Source organism: Lissotriton vulgaris, chromosome 9 (assembly GCF_964263255.1).
Source record: "Lissotriton vulgaris chromosome 9, aLisVul1.2, whole genome shotgun sequence".
Taxonomy (NCBI): Eukaryota; Metazoa; Chordata; class Amphibia; order Caudata; family Salamandridae; genus Lissotriton; species Lissotriton vulgaris.
The window spans coordinates 885,125,650-885,149,049 of NC_141697.1; the positions used below are offsets into that span (position 1 = coordinate 885,125,650).

At 47.4% G+C, this 23,400-nt stretch overlaps 1 protein-coding gene across 1 annotated transcript in view; it reads right to left on the reverse strand.

The window, feature by feature from the left end:
* EHD2 (EH domain containing 2) overlaps positions 1–23,400 on the reverse strand; it is a 208,165-nt gene that overhangs the window by 169,437 nt on the left and 15,328 nt on the right. Inside the window, exon 2 of the mRNA XM_086938638.1 lies at positions 17,537–17,634. Within this exon, the coding sequence (XP_086794764.1) occupies positions 17,537–17,634 (98 nt within the window). The remainder of the gene's footprint in view (positions 1–17,536; positions 17,635–23,400) is intronic.

Here is a 23,400-nt window from a genome sequence, read left to right on the forward strand (position 1 = left end):
TCTAGGTTTCGTTTTACAATAGCTGGGGACCACTTACTTTGTATCACCAGCTTCTTCCATGCCAGATTGTCCTTGGTGAACGCTTCTCTCCCTCGCAATACTTTGAACAGGCTTTACCCGGTGCTCCCCGGGGTGATCCTGTACGCCCATACCATCTTCTCCAGTTCCTTCTCCCAATCCAACCCGTCGTTGATGGCTGCCTGGATGGTTCCCATTATTACGCGGTTGAACCGCTCCACTTGGCCATTTCCTGCTGGGTGGTATATGGGTGGATGTTTAACTTCAATCCCATTCCTTTCAGTGAAGGATGCCCATCTCGTTGATGTGAACTGGGGACCGTTATCACTCACGATGATCCTGGGTATGCCTTCTCTCAGGAATATGGACTGTAAGAAGTTCACCACTGCTTCAGTATCCATGGTTTCTTTAATTTCAATCTCAGGCCATTTGGAATACTTGTCCACCAACGCCACCACGTACTTCTGGACCCCTGCTTTGTTCTGGACAGGCCCCAAGATGTCTACTGACAGCACCTCCCACGGGCCGTCCGGTATGGGAAACTTCCCCAGGGGTGGTCTGATCATGGATTGTGATTTGTCTGCCTTCGCACAGGATTCACATTTCCTTACGTGCCTTTCGATTTGCATGTCTACCGCTGGCCACCAGTAAGCCTGTCTGGCTAGGGCTTTGGTCTTTGTGATGCCCTGGTGTCCTTCATGCAGCAACCCCATCAGACGTTCCAATATTCCTTTCGGTGGTATGACCTTGTCTCCTCTCAGGAGAAAGATGGAGTCCTCCGCCAAGGACAGCTCATCCCTGACTTCCCAATACCTGCGGAGTTCCTCCTTCAGGTGCCTCTTCTCCGGCCATCCGTGGACAATGTATCCTTTAATGGCTTCTAGTTCCTCATCATCTTTGTACGCCTCCTCCCAGTCTTGTCGACGTATCGCCTTCTCTGTTTCCTGGATGGTGGCCACCACATATCCTGCCCATTCCCGATCTTCGAGGTCACTCCTCACTTCCATGGCAGCTGCCCTGCTGAGAAAATCAGCGACTTTGTTTTGTGGCCCGGGAATGTGTTCGACGTCATAGAGAAAGTCTAAGAGACGCAGGGTCATCTTTGCGATTCTAGGCGTGGCGTGTGCATGGCCGCTCAATGTTAACACTCGGACCAGAGGCTTGTGATCCGTTTTGACTAGGAACCTCGCTCCCCACAGATACTGGCGGAATTTCTCCATGGCCCATACCACTGCCAGCATCTCCTTCTCCACCACGCTGAACTTTTCCTCGTTGGGGGCCAGAGACCTGGATGCGAAGCTGACCGTGTGCACCTCTCCATTGCTCGAGCGCTGTGTTAGGACAGCTCCCAGACCTCGGTCGCTCGCGTCTGTCGTGAGAATTGTCTCTGCCTGTGGATCGAAGCCTTTGAGCGGGATGGCAGTGCCCATTTCCTTCTTTAAGTTGTCGAATTCACTTTGTTCCGCATGTCCCCACTGGAATCCGTTCCTTTCCTTGAGTAGTTGTCTTAGGTGGTGTGTTTTTGAGGCGAATTGTGGCACAAACTTGCTATAATATTCGGCCATTCCTAGGAATGACCTAACATCCTCCTTCTTGCTCGGGGTGGGCGCGTCTTGAATAGCTTTCATGTTGGTCGTCTTGGGTCTGATGCCTTCTTCGCTTATTTCGTGCCCTAAGTAAGTGACCGTTCTCACCCCCAATCTGCACTTAGACCACTCTGCTGTCAATCCGTTGTCTTGTAAGATCCTGAAGACTTTGTGGAGCTTTTCGTTATGGTTGTGCATGGACTTCCCCATCACCAATATGTCATCCTGAAAGAATTGGACGTCGACCACTCCTCTCAACAGTTTATGCATCATTTTTTGAAAGACTGCCGCCGCCGAGGCTAGGCCGAACGGCATTCTTAGGAACTCGTAGCAGCCAAATGGAGTGATGAAGGATGTGAGGTGTGTGCAGGAAGGGTGAAGCTTTTCTTGATGGTACGCAGACGACAGATCCACTGTGGAGAACCACTTGATGTTCTTGGTCTTAGATAACATCTCGTTTATGCGTGGCAGGGGGAACTTGTCCACTAGTATGTTCTTATTCAGTTCTCTCAGGTCCACGCATAATTTGACCTTGCCATTTGGTTTGTGGGCCACTACCAAGGGGGAGAGCCATTCTGCACTTTCTATGGCCCTGATCACACCTTCCTTCTCAAGCCTGTCCAATTCCTGCTGCACTGCTTCTCTGCTCCTGAACGGGATGTTTCTTACTTTGTGTATCACTGGACGTGCGCCTTCTTTCAGTCTGATCAAATGCTTGTATTTCGCCAACTCCCCTATCTGTCCGTTAAACACTCTCGGGTACCCTCTCCTCCACGACTCTACGTCGTCACTTTTTTCCACGTCCATCAGGAGAATCTTCTCGATGCCCCCCGGGTTCAACTGGATCCCTAGGGCTCCCAGGTCTCTCCAGCTCAGCACTGAAGGGCCTTTCTCCGCTATATACAGCTTGCATAACGCCTGTCTGTCTCTGAATTCAAATGGCAAAGGGCAGAATCCTAACATTGGGATCTTCTGGCCCGTGTACGTGACTGGACGCAGGTCCATGGGACGTAGCTTCTCACCGTGTGTGGAGGCGAACTTGTCCTCCCAAACCTTTTTCTGAATGATCGAGATGGGTGCGCCGCTGTCCGCAATCATTTCTAATGGAATGCCTCCAATGTGCATGTCCAGCCTGGGTTTGTCATTGCCTGAGTCGTCCATCTCCAACACCTGGACGTCGATGTACAGGATCTCTTCCTGGTCATCGGTGCTCTCTGATTCCCCAGTGTCTGCTTGTTGTTCACGGTCGACGAACTTCACCGTGGGCCCCTTGGGCTTCCGGCGGCAAACCTTCTCGTAGTGGCCAAATATTCCGCAGAATGAGCACTTCGCTCGGAATGCTGGACACGTTTTGTCATTTCCTAGATGGTTACCGCTCCCACACCTGTAACAACTCGGGCGTCCACCCTTTGCTCCCCTCTGGTCGGTGTGATGCGTGGACTTCTGCTTCTTGCCGTCGAGTTTCTTCTGTGGTTCTTTTTGTTTCGGGCGGTCTCCTTTCTGATGAGCCGATATCTGACACACTGCCGGTGCATTGCCTGAGTCTTTCTTGGCTGCTTGGGCACAGCGTATCGAGAGTTCAGCCTTTTTGACCATGGCCCAAATCTCTTTGAGTGGGGCATCGCCGTTTACCCACAGTTTGTCTTGAACATGGGAGCTTGAGGTATGCATTATGATTTGATCTCGGATGAGTTCGTCGTGTAGCGCGCCAAATTTGCACGAAATGGCGAGCTTCTGCAGGGCGATGACGTACTCGTCAACTGACTCGCTGTTCTTCTGTTTCCTTTGGAAGAAATTGTAACGGTCAATTGCGACGCAGACTACAGGTCGGAAGTGCGCATCCAAATCGGCAATCGCGTGGCTGAAAACGTCGTTGTCCGCTGCGTCTCTTTCTGCCTTCACGATGGTGTCGTAGACTCTTATCCCCTCCGGGCCCAGGTTGTGAAGCAAGACCTTCTTCCTGCGTCTGCTCGAATACGGAGCGCCTGCTTCCTCCTCTAAGGCGTCGAGGTAGTTGAGGAAGTATCTCTTCCAGTCTTCCCATTGCCTCTCTGGTTCCCCTGGGTTGGTCCAAAACGGCACCAGTTGCGTGAGGGACGACGAGTGCGCCGCCATTTTGTCTTCCCTGCGTCTGGAAGGATGAGCTGGGACCGGTTTCCCTTGGGGGCTACCCGGAGCGTCGTGCTTAGTGGAATCCCCTTCTTCTGGGTCACTATCGCTGTCTGTTCGTAGTTGTGCGTCGGGAAGGGTGGGTGATGGTTGTGCCCCGGCCCCTTCTCCCGCCTGCGCCAGCTCGTCGGGGTGAGTGTTCGAAGACTCTCCCTTGCTTTCAATCTGTTCCGCCAGTTTGCTCAACAGTCTATATCTCTTTGGGCTGTGAACCCCCTTCAGTCTCTTTTAATGCTTCCGTTGGCGCGGGCACCCTCAATGCGCCTGCTAGCTACCACTAGTCTTCTTGACGCCTGGCACCTCAAGTACTGCAGGCCTACCTCCGTTGCTGTGCAGTCTCGCGTGCCTTGCTGGGGTGTGCTCCGCTCGGAGTAGAGTGTAGGCCTCTGCCACGCTCCGTCTTGCAGGTTGACACGTGGGGTCGAGTCCGCCGCTGGAATGAGGGACTCTCGACCTCGGTGGCTGTCTGCTCGCCTCAGGGTTCTAGGTCAATCCCGTATCCTCGTCGCCATTGTGGAGTCAAAGAAAGATAGAGACTCTGGTACATTTAGATGATTATTTATTATCAAGACGGAGCGCCGGGATAACACTTCTGCTCTGCTCTAACGGTAGGCGCCAATGGTTACAACGGCCGCCTTCCGTTAACGCCTGACGTATTTCCTGTCCCGCCTAGCGGAACGCTGACGCGCTGACGCAAGTGCGTCACCACAAGTTATCAGACCCTCTTCCATAAGTGCAAGTATAGAAAAAAAAGACATTCCCAGGGTCCCTGGAAGTATGTAGTTCTGCAGCTGCAGCCATTTTCGATTTTAACAAACAAAATAGTTTCTAGTTTAAACGGAGCAAAAGTTGCAAAAAGTATGGTGACACGGATTCGTGTGCACAAGAAGGCTTTTTACAAAGATTGATTGGTCATCTTTCAGTTGCTAATTGCCATATTTGGGTATTAAATTAGTACCAATTAAGGTGAAGTCTTATCTCAGACACAGTTACCAGGTGTAAAAATTCTATCAGAAAATGCTCAGCATTATGCCTCATAATTTGTCTTTTCTTGCTTTATCATTTAGTCAACCCTCCCGCATAATGTGGTCCTCTACTGCAGTATATTTCTAGTGTCTCAACTTATACCCATGACTTAAAAACAAACTGTCCTATCTGTTAGTAGCCCCTTACTGGGCACCTGTGAATACTTAAAGTTTCAAAAAACACGTAATTTGATGGATATGTGGAACGGATGGAAATATTGAAAAGAATATGTTAAAGTTAAAACATGGACGAATCAGTATCAGAAAAAAATGGATGAGCTTAAGGGGGATCTAGTATCCTTTAAATAAAATGCTGTGCACCAGGGTGTGGAACGTTAATGTTGCGTTCCCCACTAATGGTTTTTGAAATTGCGCGATGGCAAGGCGAAACCCAGGTTGCACGCAAGAGCAAGGATGTTTAAATATATGGATTAAGGATTATTGTGAAAAGTCTGGTGTGCACACCACCACATTCATCATTAATATTGAACTGCCACATTGGTGATGCACCCGAAGATGAATTGAGTGTATGTAAAGAACTGCTGTCTGAAAAATGCCACATTATCGGAACAGCGAGTTCTCATAAGCACTTTAAAGAGGGGACTTTAAAATACAGAGATATCTATTTTTATATTTTAAGATTGTGCCATTTTGCATATATGCAAAACCATCGACTTATGGACTGTGCGCACAAAGCTTACGGTGTAATCAAGATGCACTATGGGATTATGAGTCGGGCGGGCACATTATGGTGAATTGCAGGTTGCTAATTGATTGCACGTGAGAGGGAGGAGCTGAAGTATTTGATAAAGTTAGCGGCGAAGGGGAATACACCCAGGAGCTCGAAAGGAACTTGGATTTTAAATGAGGAAGATACGTAAGCAGGTACGCAAGGCGCACAGAGAGAATTAGCAAGTTCTAGTAATGTAGAACACAGTTTCAGCTTAAATATGTAAACCGATAAAGCCACCGGCGTACAAAAACTGGTCCGTAATGGAAGTGTATACCTATATATATAAAAGAAGGATAAAATGACAGATAGCCTCGTTGCAAAGTATCTCAACTCTGAAATGTCTGGGTAGTCATTTAGCTCCTGGTAAAACACTAGGTGAGAAGTTCAAAGTGAATGTATTTTGATGTAATTAAACCATGCAATAAAATCATTCTGATCACCATGTCTGCACTAAACTGAATTTTGAGTTTAATGAGGTGTCTTGATTATTAATGCAAATTTTGTGATGTTGTATTACAGCTACCCCTGACGAAGAGCAAGTAATTGCTCGAAATGCATTGGGTTGTAAATAAAGGATGCTGCTGAGAACTACTTTTCGTGTATGAATCATATTTACAAGGAAGCTTGGATGGGCACCTGTGAATACTTAAAGTTTCAAAATACACGTAATTTGATGGATATGTGGAACGGATGGAAATATTGAAAAGAATATGTTAAAGTTAAAACATGGACGAATAAGTATCAGAAAAAAATGGATGAGCTTAAGGGGGATCTAGTATCCTTTAAATAAAATGCTGTGCACCAGGGGGTGGAACGTTAATGTTGCGTTCCCCACTAATGGTCCTTACTGATGCAAGGCATCAGAAATTACCATCCACTATGGTGGGGGAGTTGCACTTTAGAAGTGCCCCCCTGTTTAAAAAAGTCTTGTGCACTGATGGAGGACAAACAAAATTACACAGTGTTTCCAATGCACTCAATGCTCTGAGTTCACTGTAGGAAAAACAGGGTCAAGCACAGATGAAGAGGGGCGGCATGACACAGCTGTCTGCAGAGTGTGATGACCAACCATACTTCACAGATGTATAGGGCCCCGATTTCATTGGGGGGGAGAAAACCTGATCCGTAACCTAGTCCTAGGGTGGCTTGTGGTTACACCATTCACTTGGTAACTCCCTGTGACTATAGGTTCTGACTAGGTGGTGACCAGGAGTGATTAGGTCCAGCGTACGTGCTCCTTACTATATCTCTGATCCAACAGGAGTATGCAGTTCCTATTAAAGAGTGTGTATATGAATGTTCTTTTAAAGTGGGAATCTGCTCCAATAGGAGCAAGAGCCCTCACACACCCAAAGGGGCATCACGCTTCATCATTGGGCAATCTCCTCGGGCCGGCGCTGCAATGCCCGATGGGCTCCCGCGAAGGGGCTCTTTGCCGGAGATCTTTTCATGAAATGCCGTTTGATGAAGTGAGGGTGTGTGGGCTAGTGGTGTAGATTGGCGGACCTTGATGCGAAAAAGAAAAAAGTGTATTTAAATAGGGCAAATGAGACTCGGGACAAGAGGTTTTAATGAATGCGCTCACTTGTCTAGTTAAAATGGTGGTTCACTAACGAAGAATATAATGGTGGAGAACCCGGACAGGCTTCATATAGATCAAAAGAATATGAAACAGAGATTGCAAACTCTTTCCAACAGAGCCCTTCTGTGTTAGAAATATAGTACCATGCGGGGATGCTGAGGCATTCTCCTGTTGCGTTAGTCTAACACGCAATGCGTGGCACATGGCATAGTCACATCAGGGCCACAAGAACCCCCCGCCCCACAATGCCCAAACCCGCAAATAACACGCAGACACAAGTGTTAAGTTTGGGAAAATTTGCTGCAGGTTTATTACATACAACATATGTAATGATGGTGGGTTAACTTACGGGCGATCAAAGGGCAGGCCGCATTCTGGCCACCTGCCCGCCTGTTGAGCCAATCAGCACAGTGGCGAACCACCCAACTGCTGCACAATTATTATAATTATACTACACACGCCCTTTGCGGGGCGTGACTTGGTAAACCCCCGGTTGCACAGGCCCACAACCGCCCGAAGGACTACTGGGGCGCCGACACGAGTTCCTGCACCTCCCCTGAGGTTACAGGTTAGGCTCTCCTACCGGGCGATGCCTGCCCGGGTGAAGAGTGGCTGGCCACAAGGTGGGCGGGGCCAGCCCTCCGTGACTAGGGGCCCGACCTTTTGATGGCCACTGCGTGGCCTCGGGCAGGCGCAGAGCTGGAAAACCCTCTATGGTGGATGTGAGGGATTTCTGAGGCCCCTAGGGGCATTTCATTGTTAGTATCCTAAAGTAAATATCAGCTGGCACAGTGGCTTCAGTATGACAAGCACCTATAATCCAGTTCTAGTTTAAACCGGCAGCATTATGCATGTGTGGCCTACAAGTCCCAGCATGCTCAGCACAGTTGACACAGAACTCTGGGCGGATTTATTCTCCTCCGTGAACTGCGGCCAGCTGGCACTAGCACCCATGTGTAAACAATGTTTAATAACCAATTATATCTAACAGGCTTTTGAACACAACTGTTGCAGAGGCGCGATCTCAGTCCATACCCGCAACAACCGCGCCCCTCTTCCTCCGCCTCGCAGAGTTTCAGTAAACTACGTGTAAATTAAAACAATGGGGTGATTCATTTCGCAAATCTGGCCTGCAGTGGAAAAGGGAAAAACGAAAAAAAAACGAGAACAGGCAAGGCAGCCAAGTTTGGGGGAAGAAGGAAACTTCTGGAAAGAAAGGCGCATATCTTTGCAGATGTGCGGGCGAGCAGTATTTATAGTAACGTGAAGCGCAGAACACACACTGGCAGTCACACGTACAGAAAACGCGGCGGAGGAATCAAGGAAGACTGTGTGTTCTGGAAGATTCCAAGCTCACCAAGGCAAAGCCACGAAAACATAGGGACAAGGACCGAGTCATTCGCCCAAGAACACACAGTGAGCAAAGGTACTGAGTCTCTGGCCTCCGTCGGCGAAGGAAAGAAAAAGAGGGCCTTTTTCAAATTTAGTTTTATTTTCTTGGCAAGGCTGAGTCCCGCAGGGCCTGGCCCACTTAGGAAAAACTGCGAAGACAAAAACTTATCCAAGCCTCACTTATTAAGATGGCACCCGCCTCAAACTAAAGCATCACATGATGAGATGTCATAGCACCACAATCTCAAGTATCACGACTTATACGCTTTTGTGACATCACGCAAACAAGCATTTGCAATGCAATAAGTATCGCATTTGTGAATGACAATAGCTTAAACTCTAGCAAATGCGAGACCTATTGCAATGCAAATACTTTTTTTTGGTAAAAGCGCCCATGTCGCTTGTTCACGTTAATTTCGACCACGCCCTTGACTTTAGATGAGCCGCATCTAAAGAAGGGTCTGCAGTGGCCCTTAAAGTAAAAGCACGGTATGGGGCACTTTTACAAAAAAATCATTTGTTTGTCAAATTAACAAACAGAAGTTTTTTTTTGTAAACGCGTCACATGCTGCGGTTTCACGTCTTTAATGACTGCCGTGGACCTTTCTTTAGATGCGGCTAGTCTGAAGAAAGGGGCGTGGCCTCTATTCACATGAAAGCGTGGCATGGGGCGCTTCTAAACAAAACAAAAGGGGAAAAAAGGAAAAATAACATGCAGCTTCGTTTGACACCACAAATAAAAACAAAGGCGCGGCCGCCACTGTGGCATAACGTGCTATTAAAAAATTAAAATAATAAAGCACTAGGAGAGAGCACGTCTTGCCTGCAATAGAAGGCAAGTGAAAACCATTGAAAGAAATAGTGCTCTGAGGCAGTAATTAAAGCCTACTGAGTAACAACACAAGTAAGAGAGCCAGTCCTTACAGGAGGTTACAAGATAAGAGAAGGCAGTACTATGGAAGGACTACCAAGTATATAGACCAATGAAAAGCTCGGTTTATTAAGGACAATGACACAAGCCAATATAAATTATGGGCAGAGAGTGGGCGGAGCTTCAATCCATACCTGAATAAAGCATGCCTCGCAGAGGAGCGCATGCAATGCCCAGGCTTAAACTAAAAACGTGTCATTATGTCAAGCATTAGAACGTATACTGGCATGCATTAAAACGTTATAGTCAAATACTAGCAGTAAAAGATCACATGCTAACTAAAAAACATCATAGTATCGAGAAATAAAAGGTTATAATCAAATACACTATACTGTCCCTTGTTAGTCACTAAAAGACTCAGCATCATGAAAATAAGGTCACAAACCACCACGCATGCACCAAGAGCAGAGTGATGTAACCCGTCGTTTGTCACTCACTAAACATGTCACACTCAAACTCTCGATTACCACTTTTCACTTCGCAAGTGACAACTGGAACATTATGCTTCACACAATAAAATGTCAGCATGACTACTAAAATGTCAACTGTGAGGTGATATGTGATCTCACAAGTGACGCTGCCAATGATGTCGCTTGTGATTTCATCTGTGGCATCAAGGGTGGAATAATTAGCAGTGCATTGGGGTGCCAGTACTCTCACATTAAAAGTAACGCACCCCTGTGGACAAATCCTGGAATTCACTCTTTCTAATAATGAAGTGCAGGACTCAGTCCCTGACAGTATCTGCCCTTTTGCTGCACAAGATCAAGGCAACACTCCTAGGCTACAACGAGCCAATGAGAGATCGACACAATAGATCACTCTCAAGCGTAGTGTGGCTCACTGGTTAGAGGCGGCAGACCCGAGAGCAGAGGACGGCCCGGGACCAGGGTTCGATTCCCGGCGCGGCAGGTTTCTGGACCAGGGTCAGCGGACTCGATAATTCTCTCGCCTCGGTGCCCACTCTGATCAGCGATCACACTCGGCAACTCTGGGCATTAGCTTGCCTCATCTTCACTAACGGCCCCACCAGACCGCCGGGGATGCCTGGTCTCACCCTGGAGATACCCATTAAGGGACCATCTCTCAGGGAAGCCAGGAAGGGTTTCGCAGCGGTCGAAGCGCCTTGGGACCCTACGGGTAAGTAGTGCGCTATATAAATGCCAATACATTTACATTTACATTTACAGCCCTCATTGGTCCTAACATTTTTTAACACAGGAGCTCGTACATGCTGGTGCCCTAGGGCTGAAACACTCATTGCTATGGGAGGACCATTCTGAACCTGCACTCATGCTATATTCTGTTTGGTCCCCTAGGCCTTTCATACTTCTGTTCAATGTTTTTCGCAAACTAAGCTAAAGTCACACAAATCAATATAACATTTGATTAAAAACCACTTTTACCAACTGTTGTCAAAAAATTAAAGTCCAATGGGGCAATGGTCTGTCCTACAATCTCAGAGTTACGGTCAGCGGGGACAATATACCAATCTTTTATTATCTACAAGCTGTGGTGTACTGCTGCCTAAACAAAGCAGCCATACACCTTGAAATACACATTTTGAATAAAAAGTAACAATTGCATATAATTTTAATAAGACTGTAATGCTTCCTAACAGGCAGGCGTTCTTAGAGCAGGTATCAAAACAATTACAAACTTTTTTTTAAAAACACAGAAAAATAGGATTCTTATTGGAGCAAGAAAAGGTTACGCTTTTCTTAGACTTACTATAACAAGTACACATGTTTTAAACACTCAAAGGTGGCTATTTTCTAAAGCATAATAATGGAGAAAAAAAGCATTGACAAAGTAAAGAGCAACCCACCAGCCCTGACCCACTGCCACATTCTGTATGCTGTGGAAGCCAGAAACAAAATAAGGGTGACAGTTGAACTGACGAATGGATGTTGAACACACCAAATCTGTTGGAAGGAATGCTTGCAATAAGTTTCTCCACTGGGAATGACTAGGGGTAGCATTCCAACCCATCGTTCTTTTGCCCGCCATGCCACCTCAGATTAGACCCAGCCATATGCAAATCAGTCCTGACACTGCTCCAATAGGAACACTCCAGCCCAAACTGCCAAGCCAGGTCCATCCTGAACTGGAATACAAACAACCCAAGACCAGTTTCTCCCTGATTGGGACTCTTTAGTCAGCTGTAGCTGGTTTCAGTGGCAAAGTGAGTAAGGGACCCACGTCTGGGCATAGCATTGACCACTTACGGCGGTACATGACACACACAAAAGGTGATGGGTAGATACTTGTAATAAGGCTAACCACTTGCAATCACTCGGGGTAGCATTGCAATGCCTCGTTCTTTTGCCCACCACCCCAACTCAGATTAGACCCAGCCGGTCAAGGGAGGACGTAGCCTGGCAGTTCGGGCTGGATTGTACAAATGAGTGGCATGGTGGGCAAAGGAACAGGTCAGGAGGAAGGTATATCACCAGATCTGAGCGTGTGTGGGGGCTGGTACTAGGACACACTAGTATTCTATGTGCACCATCACTGAAATAGCCTGGATTTTGCAGATCCAGATAGAGGTACATCAGCAGAGCTGTAGATGGGCTTTAGAAGGACTGACAGCGGTGGCTTCTCCGTAATGGTGGAGGAGCCTTGCCACACTGCTCAAAGCCAGCAGTTAAAAAAGTAAAATGATAAAAAAAAAATTTAAGTGACTAGCTGACCCTGTGAGCCATGCATTCTTAGGGAGGGGTGGGGCAGGGCCATGGCAGGTCGGCAGAGTGGTGGGTACTATAAGTGCTTATGTCAGTGCAGCCATCCGTCTTAAGACAGCCAAACTGGCACGCACACTTAGGTTTCTCAAACCCAGCTGTATTCCACAGCCTGGTGGAGAAACGGCACGGACTTCCTGTGCCTGAGCGAGGGTCAAACCAGCCGACTCAGGCCAATCCTGGCGTTGCTCTCATGCTTGGTAATAGCATGAGAGCAGCGTCCGGATTGGATTGGGAGCCTGTGATGGTGTCCCATGGACACCCAGGAGCAGGAGAGCAAAGGGGAACCAAGGCACGAGGCAGCCAGCAGCATCAGGTAAGGTTTTATTTGATTTCTTTTTAATCCCCCTCCCCAGCTGCCTGTCACTGTATATTGGCAGCAGCTGCCACTGAGGGCTGAGCTACCTCAACAGAGCTGTGTGCAGACACCACTTATAATATGATTTAATTGACCACAAACAATCAAACACAAAAAAAATATTTGTATTGAAAAGTTAAAAAAGAATAAATGATATCCAGAGAAACTGGGTGAGAGCTTGAGTTCCATTTCCCTTAGAAGGGCGGATGCCCCTTCCAGATGGAACATTCTTCAGACCAGTCCTGGCACCAGTCTGTGCCCTGCTCCCCTTTCACCAGCTCAATCCCTTGGTGGTTTGCATGCACTTGAGCTGCCGGAACCGCAGCCAACATATTTTGTTGACTCAAACAAACAAATATTCTAAACAAAAAAATGTTGGCGGCGACTGGCTGAAAGTTGCAGACGCTATATTCTGCCCTGCCTGAACTCTGTCCACAGGAGAGGAGGTGGCGTAGAGGGGAGGCAGCGAAAGGGCAAGCACTGGCAAAGCCAGCTGGTCTTACCTTTGGCACCTGATGGTTTTGCCACTTGTTTTAGGTATGCTGCACAGCATTCCTGTTGCTGTACAGCCTAGCTAATAAACACGGCCGGCTGCGTCATTGCGTATGTACAGGCACCAAGTACGCAGGCACCAATAACATGACGCACCTTTTTTTTTTAACAGCTCGGAGTGGGAACTTCAAACACGTGACAAAGAGAATTGTGGTCAACACTAGACAAATTCCTAACCCCACACAACCCCCCATAGACTATATACATCCAAACCAAAGACAGCCAAACAGACCACAGGTGATCCTCAGCTGGGCCGCAGGTTTGTCACCGCAAGCACCCGCAAGGCATATATATTTGTTTTATGTTATATTATATGGATTAACAAATAAACGCGACTACACGAAAGTACCCATGCCGTTCAATGTTATATGTCACGAACGCGGGAATATAAGGGCTATCACTCGTAAGCCATAGATCACACCCGCCAATACCAGAATCGCAGATAACTGCCAGAGCCACCCAACCTTTGCCCGCACACGATTATGTGCTATATGTCATATTGTTTTGTATTCTGTAATATGTAAATACCAATAAAAACATTTAATAAAAAATGACAGGACAAATTTGAATAACCCAACACAACCACATAACAGTGAGATAATCAGTACCCAAAATAACATGACGGAAATCTCATCAGCCTCTCCAGTAGCATGAGACACAGAAAATACCCACGTATCATTCATTGAACACGAAACAGTGTGCACCATCCATTCCAGTAAGGTGAACAACAGAACATTAATCACCCCAATAATGTGACAGAGGAAACAACAACTTCTCTAATAAGATGGCAAAGAAAACATCAAGAACCCGAACAAAATGACAAAGAGAATGTAAAGCACGCCATTAAAATCACTGACAGAAGAAAGACTACTTCAACCACATGAAAAACAGAACATTAGTTACAAGTAAATGACAGAGAAAATACATCCACTCCTAATCCTAAAATACAGCATCAACCACTAGCATAATATAGCATGGAGACACCAAACTCCAGTAACATGACAGAAAGAACATCAGCTAGGACATAAAAATAAGAAAGAGTAAATCCGATGAGGGAAACCACCATTACCTAGGCAACCTGGTGCAAAGAACCTAAATCAATCCAATAAATACAGTGAAAATCTTCACCATAGCACTACAAAAGAATGCTGGAGATGGGCATTTCGGTCTTGCAGTGTGATATTAAGAATGGCGAGCACCATTCCAATAGGGTGAGAACCACAAACAACGTTCTTCAGACAACCATTTGCAATGCAATAGGTCTCGCATTTATGAACGTTTGAGCTATTGGCATTGTAAACGACAATATCAATAGCTTAAACTCTCACAAATGTGAGACCTATTGCAATGCAAATGCATTTTTTGGAAAAGCGTTCCATGTCGCGCTTTCACATTAATGCCGCCCACGGCCCTTTCTTTAGACGAGCCGCGTCTAAAGAAGGAGGCGTGGCTGCTATTAAAATGAAAGTGCTGTATAGGGTGCTTTTACAAACAAATGTTTTTTTTTGTAAAAGTGCCCCATGCCGTGGTGTCACCTTAATAGTGGCCTCACACCTTTCATTAGACCGGCTCATCTAAAGAAAGGGGCATGGCTGACATTAAAGTGAAAGCGCCATATCGGGCGCTTTTACAAACAAAATTTGCAATGCAATAGGTCTCGCATTTGCAAGAGTTTAGGCTATTGTTATTTATACAGCCAATAGCTCAAACTCTCGTAAATGCGAGACCTATTTCATTGCAAAGAAGCAGCCACGGTTGTCCCAGGCTTCTTTGAAAGTGAAAGCGTGCATGGCGCGCTGAATGTTGCAGAAAAGCACGTTGTGCTTGCAGTACCAAAAATTAATTAAAGAAAATAATGCTTACAGACTAAATAAACATCCTATGTAAAAACCGATGTAAAAGGGCCAGTCCTGATGGGAGGTTACAAATTAAGATAAGGGGGTAGTAAGGAGGGACTATCAAGCCTTTTAATGAATCAGAAGCCAGTATTTATGAAGGACAATGACACAAGCCAATGAAAAATATGGGCGGAGAGTGGGCGGGACTTCAAGTTCATACTCGTATACAGCATGCTTCGCAGAGCAGCGCATACGCGCTGCAGAGCATAGCAGAGCAGCTTGCTGCAGTACAAGCACTAGTCATCCCTCGAATAGAATATGCCAGTATCACCCTCTGCGGTCTCCCCCATACCACTACGGCACCCCTAAGAGCCTCCCTAAACGCTGCAGCGAGACTCATCACAGGGTCAAAAAAGCACTCTCATATTTCCCCTGACCTGAAATCCCTGAACTGGCTGCCTTTTGAAGACAGAATACACCTGAAAATTGCTTGCATGACACACAAGGCGTTACACCTTAACTCACCCGGCTACCTCACTCAGAAGTTGACAATCTCTGGCGGCTCTAGAAACACCAGAGGCACAAACAATCTTCTGCTGAAGCCTAGAAGATTTCGGAAAGAAAAAACTTATAAACGCTCCTTTTCAGGAATGGCACCCAGAATCTGGAACTCATTCCCTCCTGAAATCAGGCTCATCTCCTCCACTATACGATTTAAGAAAGAAGTAAAAGCTATCCTTATGGCTAAATACACTTGAACTACTACTTCGGACTCTTAAAGAATCTGCACACACCTTACTCCCTGTTCGACCTCTTTGTTTATTTGTATTATCTGTATTTTTGCTCTACATCTATTTGTACTGTTAGCTTTACTGACTTACCTGACTAGGATCATGTACTCTCTCTATGTAAAGCGCTCTGATATCTGCAAAGATCTTGTTCGCGCTATATAAAATTTTCAAAATAAAATAAATAAATACGCTGCCCAGGCTCGACCTAATAAAAAGCAATACGCTTCCCCAGTAACAAAGCCGCAGCTCCCTTACACGAATGCTGAAAGACAGTGCGATTGTCCTCTCAATAACTTAACCCCTTCGAAGCTAATGACGAGCTGGGCTCGTCATGGCGCTTACCTGCCGTGCGCTGATGACAAGGCCAGCTCGTCATGAAATAAAGTAAAACAACAATTTGCAGCAGAGGACGGGAAAACGCCTAGCAGCCATGTGGTTAACGAAACCCTATACTGTGCCAGAGAGAACCATAAGCACCACACTATTGAATCAGAGAAAATGTAATGTAAACAGCATTACTCTGAAAAATTACCTTGGTTACTCCCTAACAAAATAAGTGATCAAAGAAGCACAATCGGCCATATTGGAATGAATTAAAAAAAGTAGATAAAATAAATTATTTACACTTGAAACAAAAACTGCAATGCCTTTTATATTTTCAAATGCCATTTAATTTTTATCAATTATTCTCAAAATCCACAGTTAAGCCCGTTCACTACTTGAAACTGTCAGAATTACTTTGTATCTACTATATAGTTTACTACATGTCAGAAGTTGATTTAACCTAGGATAATACAGTCACCTACCGAGGAAAATCCTACACAAGGGGTAGTATCTTACCACCAACTCTGCTATGTGTGGTGGGAGGCAGGAGGGCCAAACTATTTTTTCCAGCACCACCACTGTCCTCATAGTATGCTGTCCATGGGGAAGAGGGTGCAGGAAAAGGTGCTAGGTCCCACAGAGCCGTTCTGGACAGAACCAGCAGAGGCACACACTTGACCTTTTATGTTCATGTTTTCCTAAATGTGGGACCATTGAGACCCTAGTTATGAGCACAGACCACTTATGGCCTGAGGAAACCATGTGATTTCCATCAGAATTAATTCAATCAGGCTTTTCCCTTAAATTTGTACACCAAATTAATTGTGATGTGCCCTCACACTACACCCCTTCTGCTAAGTTGGGCAGCCAATAGGGCCTGTTTGCCATTAGCCATGGGAATCCTAGCAGTGCTTTTGGAGAACGCCAACCCTACTATATGAGACACTGTTAAAATAGGCCTCATGCGCCCACTTTACCCTTACAGCTGGTAGAGCGGGAGTACTCTCTATAATTCTGCTCAGCTGGCCCTATCACCATTTTAAAGGGAAATACTGCCACCTCATTGGTCAATATTCCAGAGCCAGAGGATGGATGCACCACCAATAACAAGCTCACAGATACAGTGGTCATACTGCCATGGACAAATCTGATCCTGTAGTGGTTTATTTTCCTAGGCGGTGTAAGGCTCTGCAAGCACCACCGAGACACAAGAATATTTTCCAAATGACAGGCTATCAAAATCATTGCTATTTAGGCTTCTCATACTCAAACACAAGTGACTTTAAAAGTACAGCTCTGAGGCAATACTCTTTCAGTTCTTATTTCTAATTTTTTCAACAATTACTCCATATTCCAACAGTTTGATCCCCAGGAACAAAAGTATGTCCATTATCTCCTTATACTATTGTGACCAACATGAGATGCAACAAAAAATGCAAAACACGTACAAAAAGTGAGACATCATTCCCCCATGTGAATCAGTGGTCGACCCTTACCTCGGCTCACGCGCTGCTTGGCTCCTGACAGGATCCCAGGAGTATCGATGAGACTGATGCTTTCCAGTACTCGGTTAGGCAGGTGGGCACACTGGAAGCTACAAAAGAAGGCACAGAAAGGTGGTTACTTGAAGATTTCCTTTAATGGCCTCAGGCGTGTGCCGTTGTTTTATGATTTGTACATAATCGCTAAACTCGACCACCATGAATCTGTACATGTATAAATGTAGCGATACCAAAGGGGATGATGGACGGAACGTTTGAGCAATTCAAACCCCCACCCCCAGTCAGCTGATCTGGGTTTAATCCATCACCGTTCTTTAGCCCACTCTGCCACCCCAGTTCAGACATGGCCATTTGCAAATCAGTCTGACCATGTGCCTCATGGGAACAGTCCAGCCCGTTGTTTTTGCATGTATAAATGTAGGCATGTTTTACTATACATACTGGTTACACGCGGGAGGACCACACTGGGGCTTCTAGGACCATGGTGACAGATCTTTCTACCTTTGATTGAACATTGGTATGGATCCCCACTGAGCTGTGCATTTTAAAGCGGACTCTCAGCGTTGCTCACTTTTATTGTCTGTGTGATTGATTGTGAGTGAGAGGCAACAGGCAATCCAAGAAGCACAAATCCGAAAGACAGTAAGAATATCTTGTAAGTCTGACAAAAGAGCTTCTAGCAAGGTTCCATAAGCAGGAAGATCAAGAGGTAGGGCAACTAGAACCCGCTCTCTCTTCCCCACGCAGGTCATACCAGTATTGGAAATGGAAGCTCACACACAGGGCCGGCTTTAGGGCAGTGCGACTGTTGAGGCCTTACTGGGTGCTGACATGGGGGTGGGGGGCGCTGACTTGGGGGGGGGGGGGGTACTCTGAGTTTAGCAATAACTAACCATTTGAAAAACACCCTCAGCAGAGTTCCTTGTGCGTCCAGTTTTCAGGCAGCTTTAAAAATGTCAAGATATTTCTTGTGAATAATGTTTCTGCTAGAGAGAGAGATCAGAGTATGGTCTAGGGGCAGTTTGGACACGCCATAACATAGCAGAGAGGGTTAATAGGCCGGCTGTAAATAACACGTTCCGTGCAAATCACAGATCTGTATTTTATGTGGGTAGCTCAGTGGATTACTGCTTTTGTTACAGGAGATCCCCGATATAGAACTGCGACTGTTAAGAACTGTCATCAAAGACCTGCATGTAAACTGCATAAAATAGGTTAGGACATTCTGTTCTCTTTCCCCCAGTCTTTCATTATCTATTCCTAATGTTGCTGAAAATAATTTGTTTGTTTAGGTAGATGCACATTCTTATTAGTAAAGTTAGCCTTTAATAATAGTCCTTTAAAACAAATTAAATGTATGTGAGAGAGGGGCTATGGAGAGATGAGGGGCACTTTTGCTTGGTGGTCATGAGGGAATCCGAGGAGGTGGTCATGAGGGAGAGGGGGGGGGCAAAAATGATTGATGCACCAGGCGCAAACAACTTTAAAGCCAGCCCTACTCACACAGGTTTCTTAGTCCTACTTCACTCCCCCTTAACCTTAACACTAAGGGGTCCATTAAGATTGCCGGCGGACTTTGTCCGCCCGCCACCGTAACGGTAAACGGAACTGACCGCCAGAGGTGCGGCGGTCCCGCTGTGCCCATTAGGATGCGACCGCCACCCTGGCAGTCGCATCCCGCATATTTAACATTGTGGCGGGTGGTGGGTGGTTTGTGCAGCACCTGCCACAATGTCAAATATGCATGTTGTGCATGCCAATGTAGGGGGGTACATATTTCAACCAAGGATTGGTCATGGCCAGTGTGGCTAGTGCTCCAAGCAGTAATGAGATGTTAACATAGCTGGTTTGCCCACGGGGAACCTCCACATGACAGAGTTTCAGGCAAGTCACATGAAATAAATATACATACAAAGACTGTATTTTAATCAGTTTGCTGCTTTGAACATTCCGCGCCAGTGCGGAGCGTTCCATTGAGCGGCCGGGGCCGCGTCAGCCAATGGACGTGCACAGCACTACGGAGGTAGTGCTTGCGACGGCCGTTGGCCGACACACGCAGCGAACGGGTTAAAGGCATGTACATAGTACATAGTTATCTTTAAAATCTGGCATGGGCCAACTTGTCGTGAACTAACAATGGACAATGTTGATCTACAAAGATTCCCAGCATTTTGACCTGGAGCTTGATAAGATTTCCCAATAACCGAGGGCATAGTATGAACAGGGTGAGACATTTCAAAGGTGTTCAAGCACAGAGGATGGTGATCTCTGTTTCAGACTGATAGACCCGAGGCCAGCTTCAGTGCATGCAGAACTCAACAGCCATCCCAAGGCAGTGATGCTGAGAGCAGATCTGTCAACGCTTGTGCTAATTCTGCATCATCATCATATTAGTGTAAATACAGCCCCGGGTCCTTACTCAGTTGGAGAAGCTACCCAAAATTCACCTCAGAGAACCTACACCCTGCAGGTACGAGTCCACAAATAAAACAAGCATTTACAATGCAATGGTTTTGCCTTTGTTAAAGTTAGAGCTATTGGCATTGCTCTTGACACTCTGAATCTCCACTCTGCACTCTGAATCTCCACTCTGCACTCTGAAGCTCCACTCTGAATCTCCACTCTGAAGCTCCACTCTGAAGCTCCACTCTGAATCTCCACTCTGCACTCTGAAGCTCCACTCTGCACTCTGAAGCTCCACTCTGCACTCTGAAGCTCCACTCTGAATCTCCACTCTGAAGCTCCACTCTGCACTCTGAATCTCCACTCTGCACTCTGAATCTCCACTCTGCACTCTGAAGCTCCACTCTGCACTCTGAATCTGCACTCTGAATCTCCACTCTGCACTCTGAATCTCCACTCTGCACTCTGAATCTCCACTCTGCACTCTGAATCTCCACTCTGCACTCTGCACTCTGAAGCTCCACTCTGCACTCTGAAGCTCCACTCTGAATATCCACTCTGAAGCTCCACTCTGCACTCTGAAGCTCCACTCTGCACTCTGAAGCTCCACTCTGAAGCTCCACTCTGAAGCTCCACTCTGAAGCTCCACTCTGAAGCTCCACTCTGCACTCTGAAGCTCCACTCTGAATCTGCACTCTGAAGCTCCACTCTGAATATCCACTCTGAAGCTCCACTCTGCACTCTGAAGCTCCCCTCTGAAGCTCCACTCTGCACTCTGAAGCTCCCCTCTGAAGCTCCACTCTGCACTCTGAAGCTCCCCTCTGAAGCTCCACTCTGCACTCTGAAGCTCCACTCTGAAGCTCCACTCTGCACTCTGAAGCTCCACTCTGAAGCTCCACTCTGCACTCTGAAGCTCCACTCTGAAGCTCCACTCTGCACTCTGAAGCTCCACTCTGAAGCTCCACTCTGAAGCTCCACTCTGAAGCTCCACTCTGCACTCTGAAGCTCCACTCTGAATCTGCACTCTGAAGCTCCACTCTGAAGCTCCACTCTGAAGCTCCACTCTGAAGCTCCACTCTGAAGCTCCACTCTGAAGCTCCACTCTGAAGCTCCACTCTGCACTCTGAAGCTCCACTCTGAATCTGCACTCTGAAGCTCCACTCTGAAGCTCCACTCTGAAGCTCCACTCTGAAGCTCCACTCTGAAGCTCCACTCTGAATCTCCACTCTGAAGCTCCACTCTGAAGCTCCACTCTGAAGCTCCACTCTGAAGCTCCCCTCTGAAGCTCCACTCTGCACTCTGAAGCTCCCCTCTGAAGCTCCACTCTGCACTCTGAAGCTCCACTCTGCACTCTGAAGCTCCACTCTGAAGCTCCACTCTGCACTCTGAAGCTCCACTCTGAAGCTCCACTCTGCACTCTGAAGCTCCACTCTGAAGCTCCACTCTGCACTCTGAAGCTCCACTCTGAAGCTCCACTCTGCACTCTGAAGCTCCACTCTGCACTCTGAAGCTCCACTCTGAAGCTCCACTCTGAAGCTCCCCTCTGAAGCTCCACTCTGCACTCTGAAGTTCCACTCTGAAGCTCCACTCTGAAGCTCCACTCTGCACTCTGAAGCTCCCCTCTGAAGCTCCACTCTGCACTCTGAAGCTCCCCTCTGAAGCTCCACTCTGCACTCTGAAGCTCCACTCTGCACTCTGAAGCTCCACTCTGAAGCTCCCCTCTGAAGCTCCCCTCTGCACTCTGAAGCTCCCCTCTGCACTCTGAAGCTCCACTCTGCACTCTGAAGCTCCACTCTGCACTCTGAAGCTCCACTCTGAAGCTCCACTCTGAAGCTCCACTCTGAAGCTCCACTCTGAAGCTCCACTCTGAAGCTCCACTCTGCACTCTGAAGCTCCACTCTGAAGCTCCACTCTGAAGCTCCACTCTGAAGCTCCACTCTGAAGCTCCACTCTGAAGCTCCACTCTGAAGCTCCACTCTGAAGCTCCCCTCTGAAGCTCCCCTCTGCACTCTGAAGCTCCCCTCTGAAGCTCCACTCTGCACTCTGAAGCTCCCCTCTGAAGCTCCACTCTGCACTCTGAAGCTCCACTCTGAAGCTCCACTCTGCACTCTGAAGCTCCACTCTGAAGCTCCACTCTGCACTCTGAAGCTCCACTCTGAAGCTCCACTCTGCACTCTGAAGCTCCACTCTGCACTCTGAAGCTCCACTCTGCACTCTGAAGCTCCACTCTGAAGCTCCACTCTGAAGCTCCACTCTGCACTCTGAAGCTCCACTCTGAAGCTCCACTCTGCACTATGAAGTTCCACTCTGAAGCTCCACTCTGCACTCTGAAGTTCCACTCTGAAGCTGCACTCTGAAGCTCCACTCTGCACTCTGAAGCTGCACTCTGAAGCTCCACTCTGCACTCTGAAGCTCCACTCTGCACTCTGAAGCTCCCCTCTGAAGCTCCCCTCTGAAGCTCCCCTCTGAAGCTCCACTCTGAAGCTCCACTCTGAAGCTCCACTCTGAAGCTCCACTCTGAAGCTCCACTCTGAAGCTCCACTCTGCACTCTGCACTCTGAAGCTCCACTCTGCACTCTGAAGCTCCACTCTGAAGCTCCACTCTGCACTCTGAAGCTCCACTCTGAAGCTCCACTCTGCACTCTGAAGCTCCACTCTGAAGCTCCACTCTGCACTCTGAAGCTCCACTCTGAAGCTCCACTCTGAAGCTCCACTCTGCACTCTGCACTCTGAAGCTCCACTCTGCACTCTGAAGCTCCACTCTGAAGCTCCACTCTGCACTCTGAAGCTCCACTCTGAAGCTCCACTCTGCACTCTGAAGCTCCACTCTGAAGCTCCACTCTGCACTCTGAAGCTCCACTCTGAAGCTCCACTCTGCACTCTGAAGCTCCACTCTGAAGCTCCACTCTGAAGCTCCACTCTGAAGCTCCACTCTGAAGCTCCACTCTGAAGCTCCACTCTGAAGCTCCACTCTGCACTCTGAAGCTCCACTCTGAATCTGCACTCTGAAGCTCCACTCTGCACTCTGAAGCTCCACTCTGAAGCTCCACTCTGCACTCTGAAGCTCCACTCTGAAGCTCCACTCTGCACTCTGAAGCTCCACTCTGAAGCTCCACTCTGCACTCTGAAGCTCCACTCTGAAGCTCCACTCTGCACTCTGAAGCTCCACTCTGAAGCTCCACTCTGAAGCTCCACTCTGAAGCTCCACTCTGAAGCTCCACTCTGAAGCTCCACTTGCTCTTGACACTCTGAATCTCCACTCTGCACTCTGAATCTCCACTCTGCACTCTGAAGCTCCACTCTGAATCTCCACTCTGAAGCTCCACTCTGAAGCTCCACTCTGAAGCTCCACTCTGAAGCTCCACTCTGAATCTCCACTCTGCAGTCTGAAGCTCCACTCTGCACTCTGAAGCTCCACTCTGCACTCTGAAGCTCCACTCTGAATCTCCACTCTG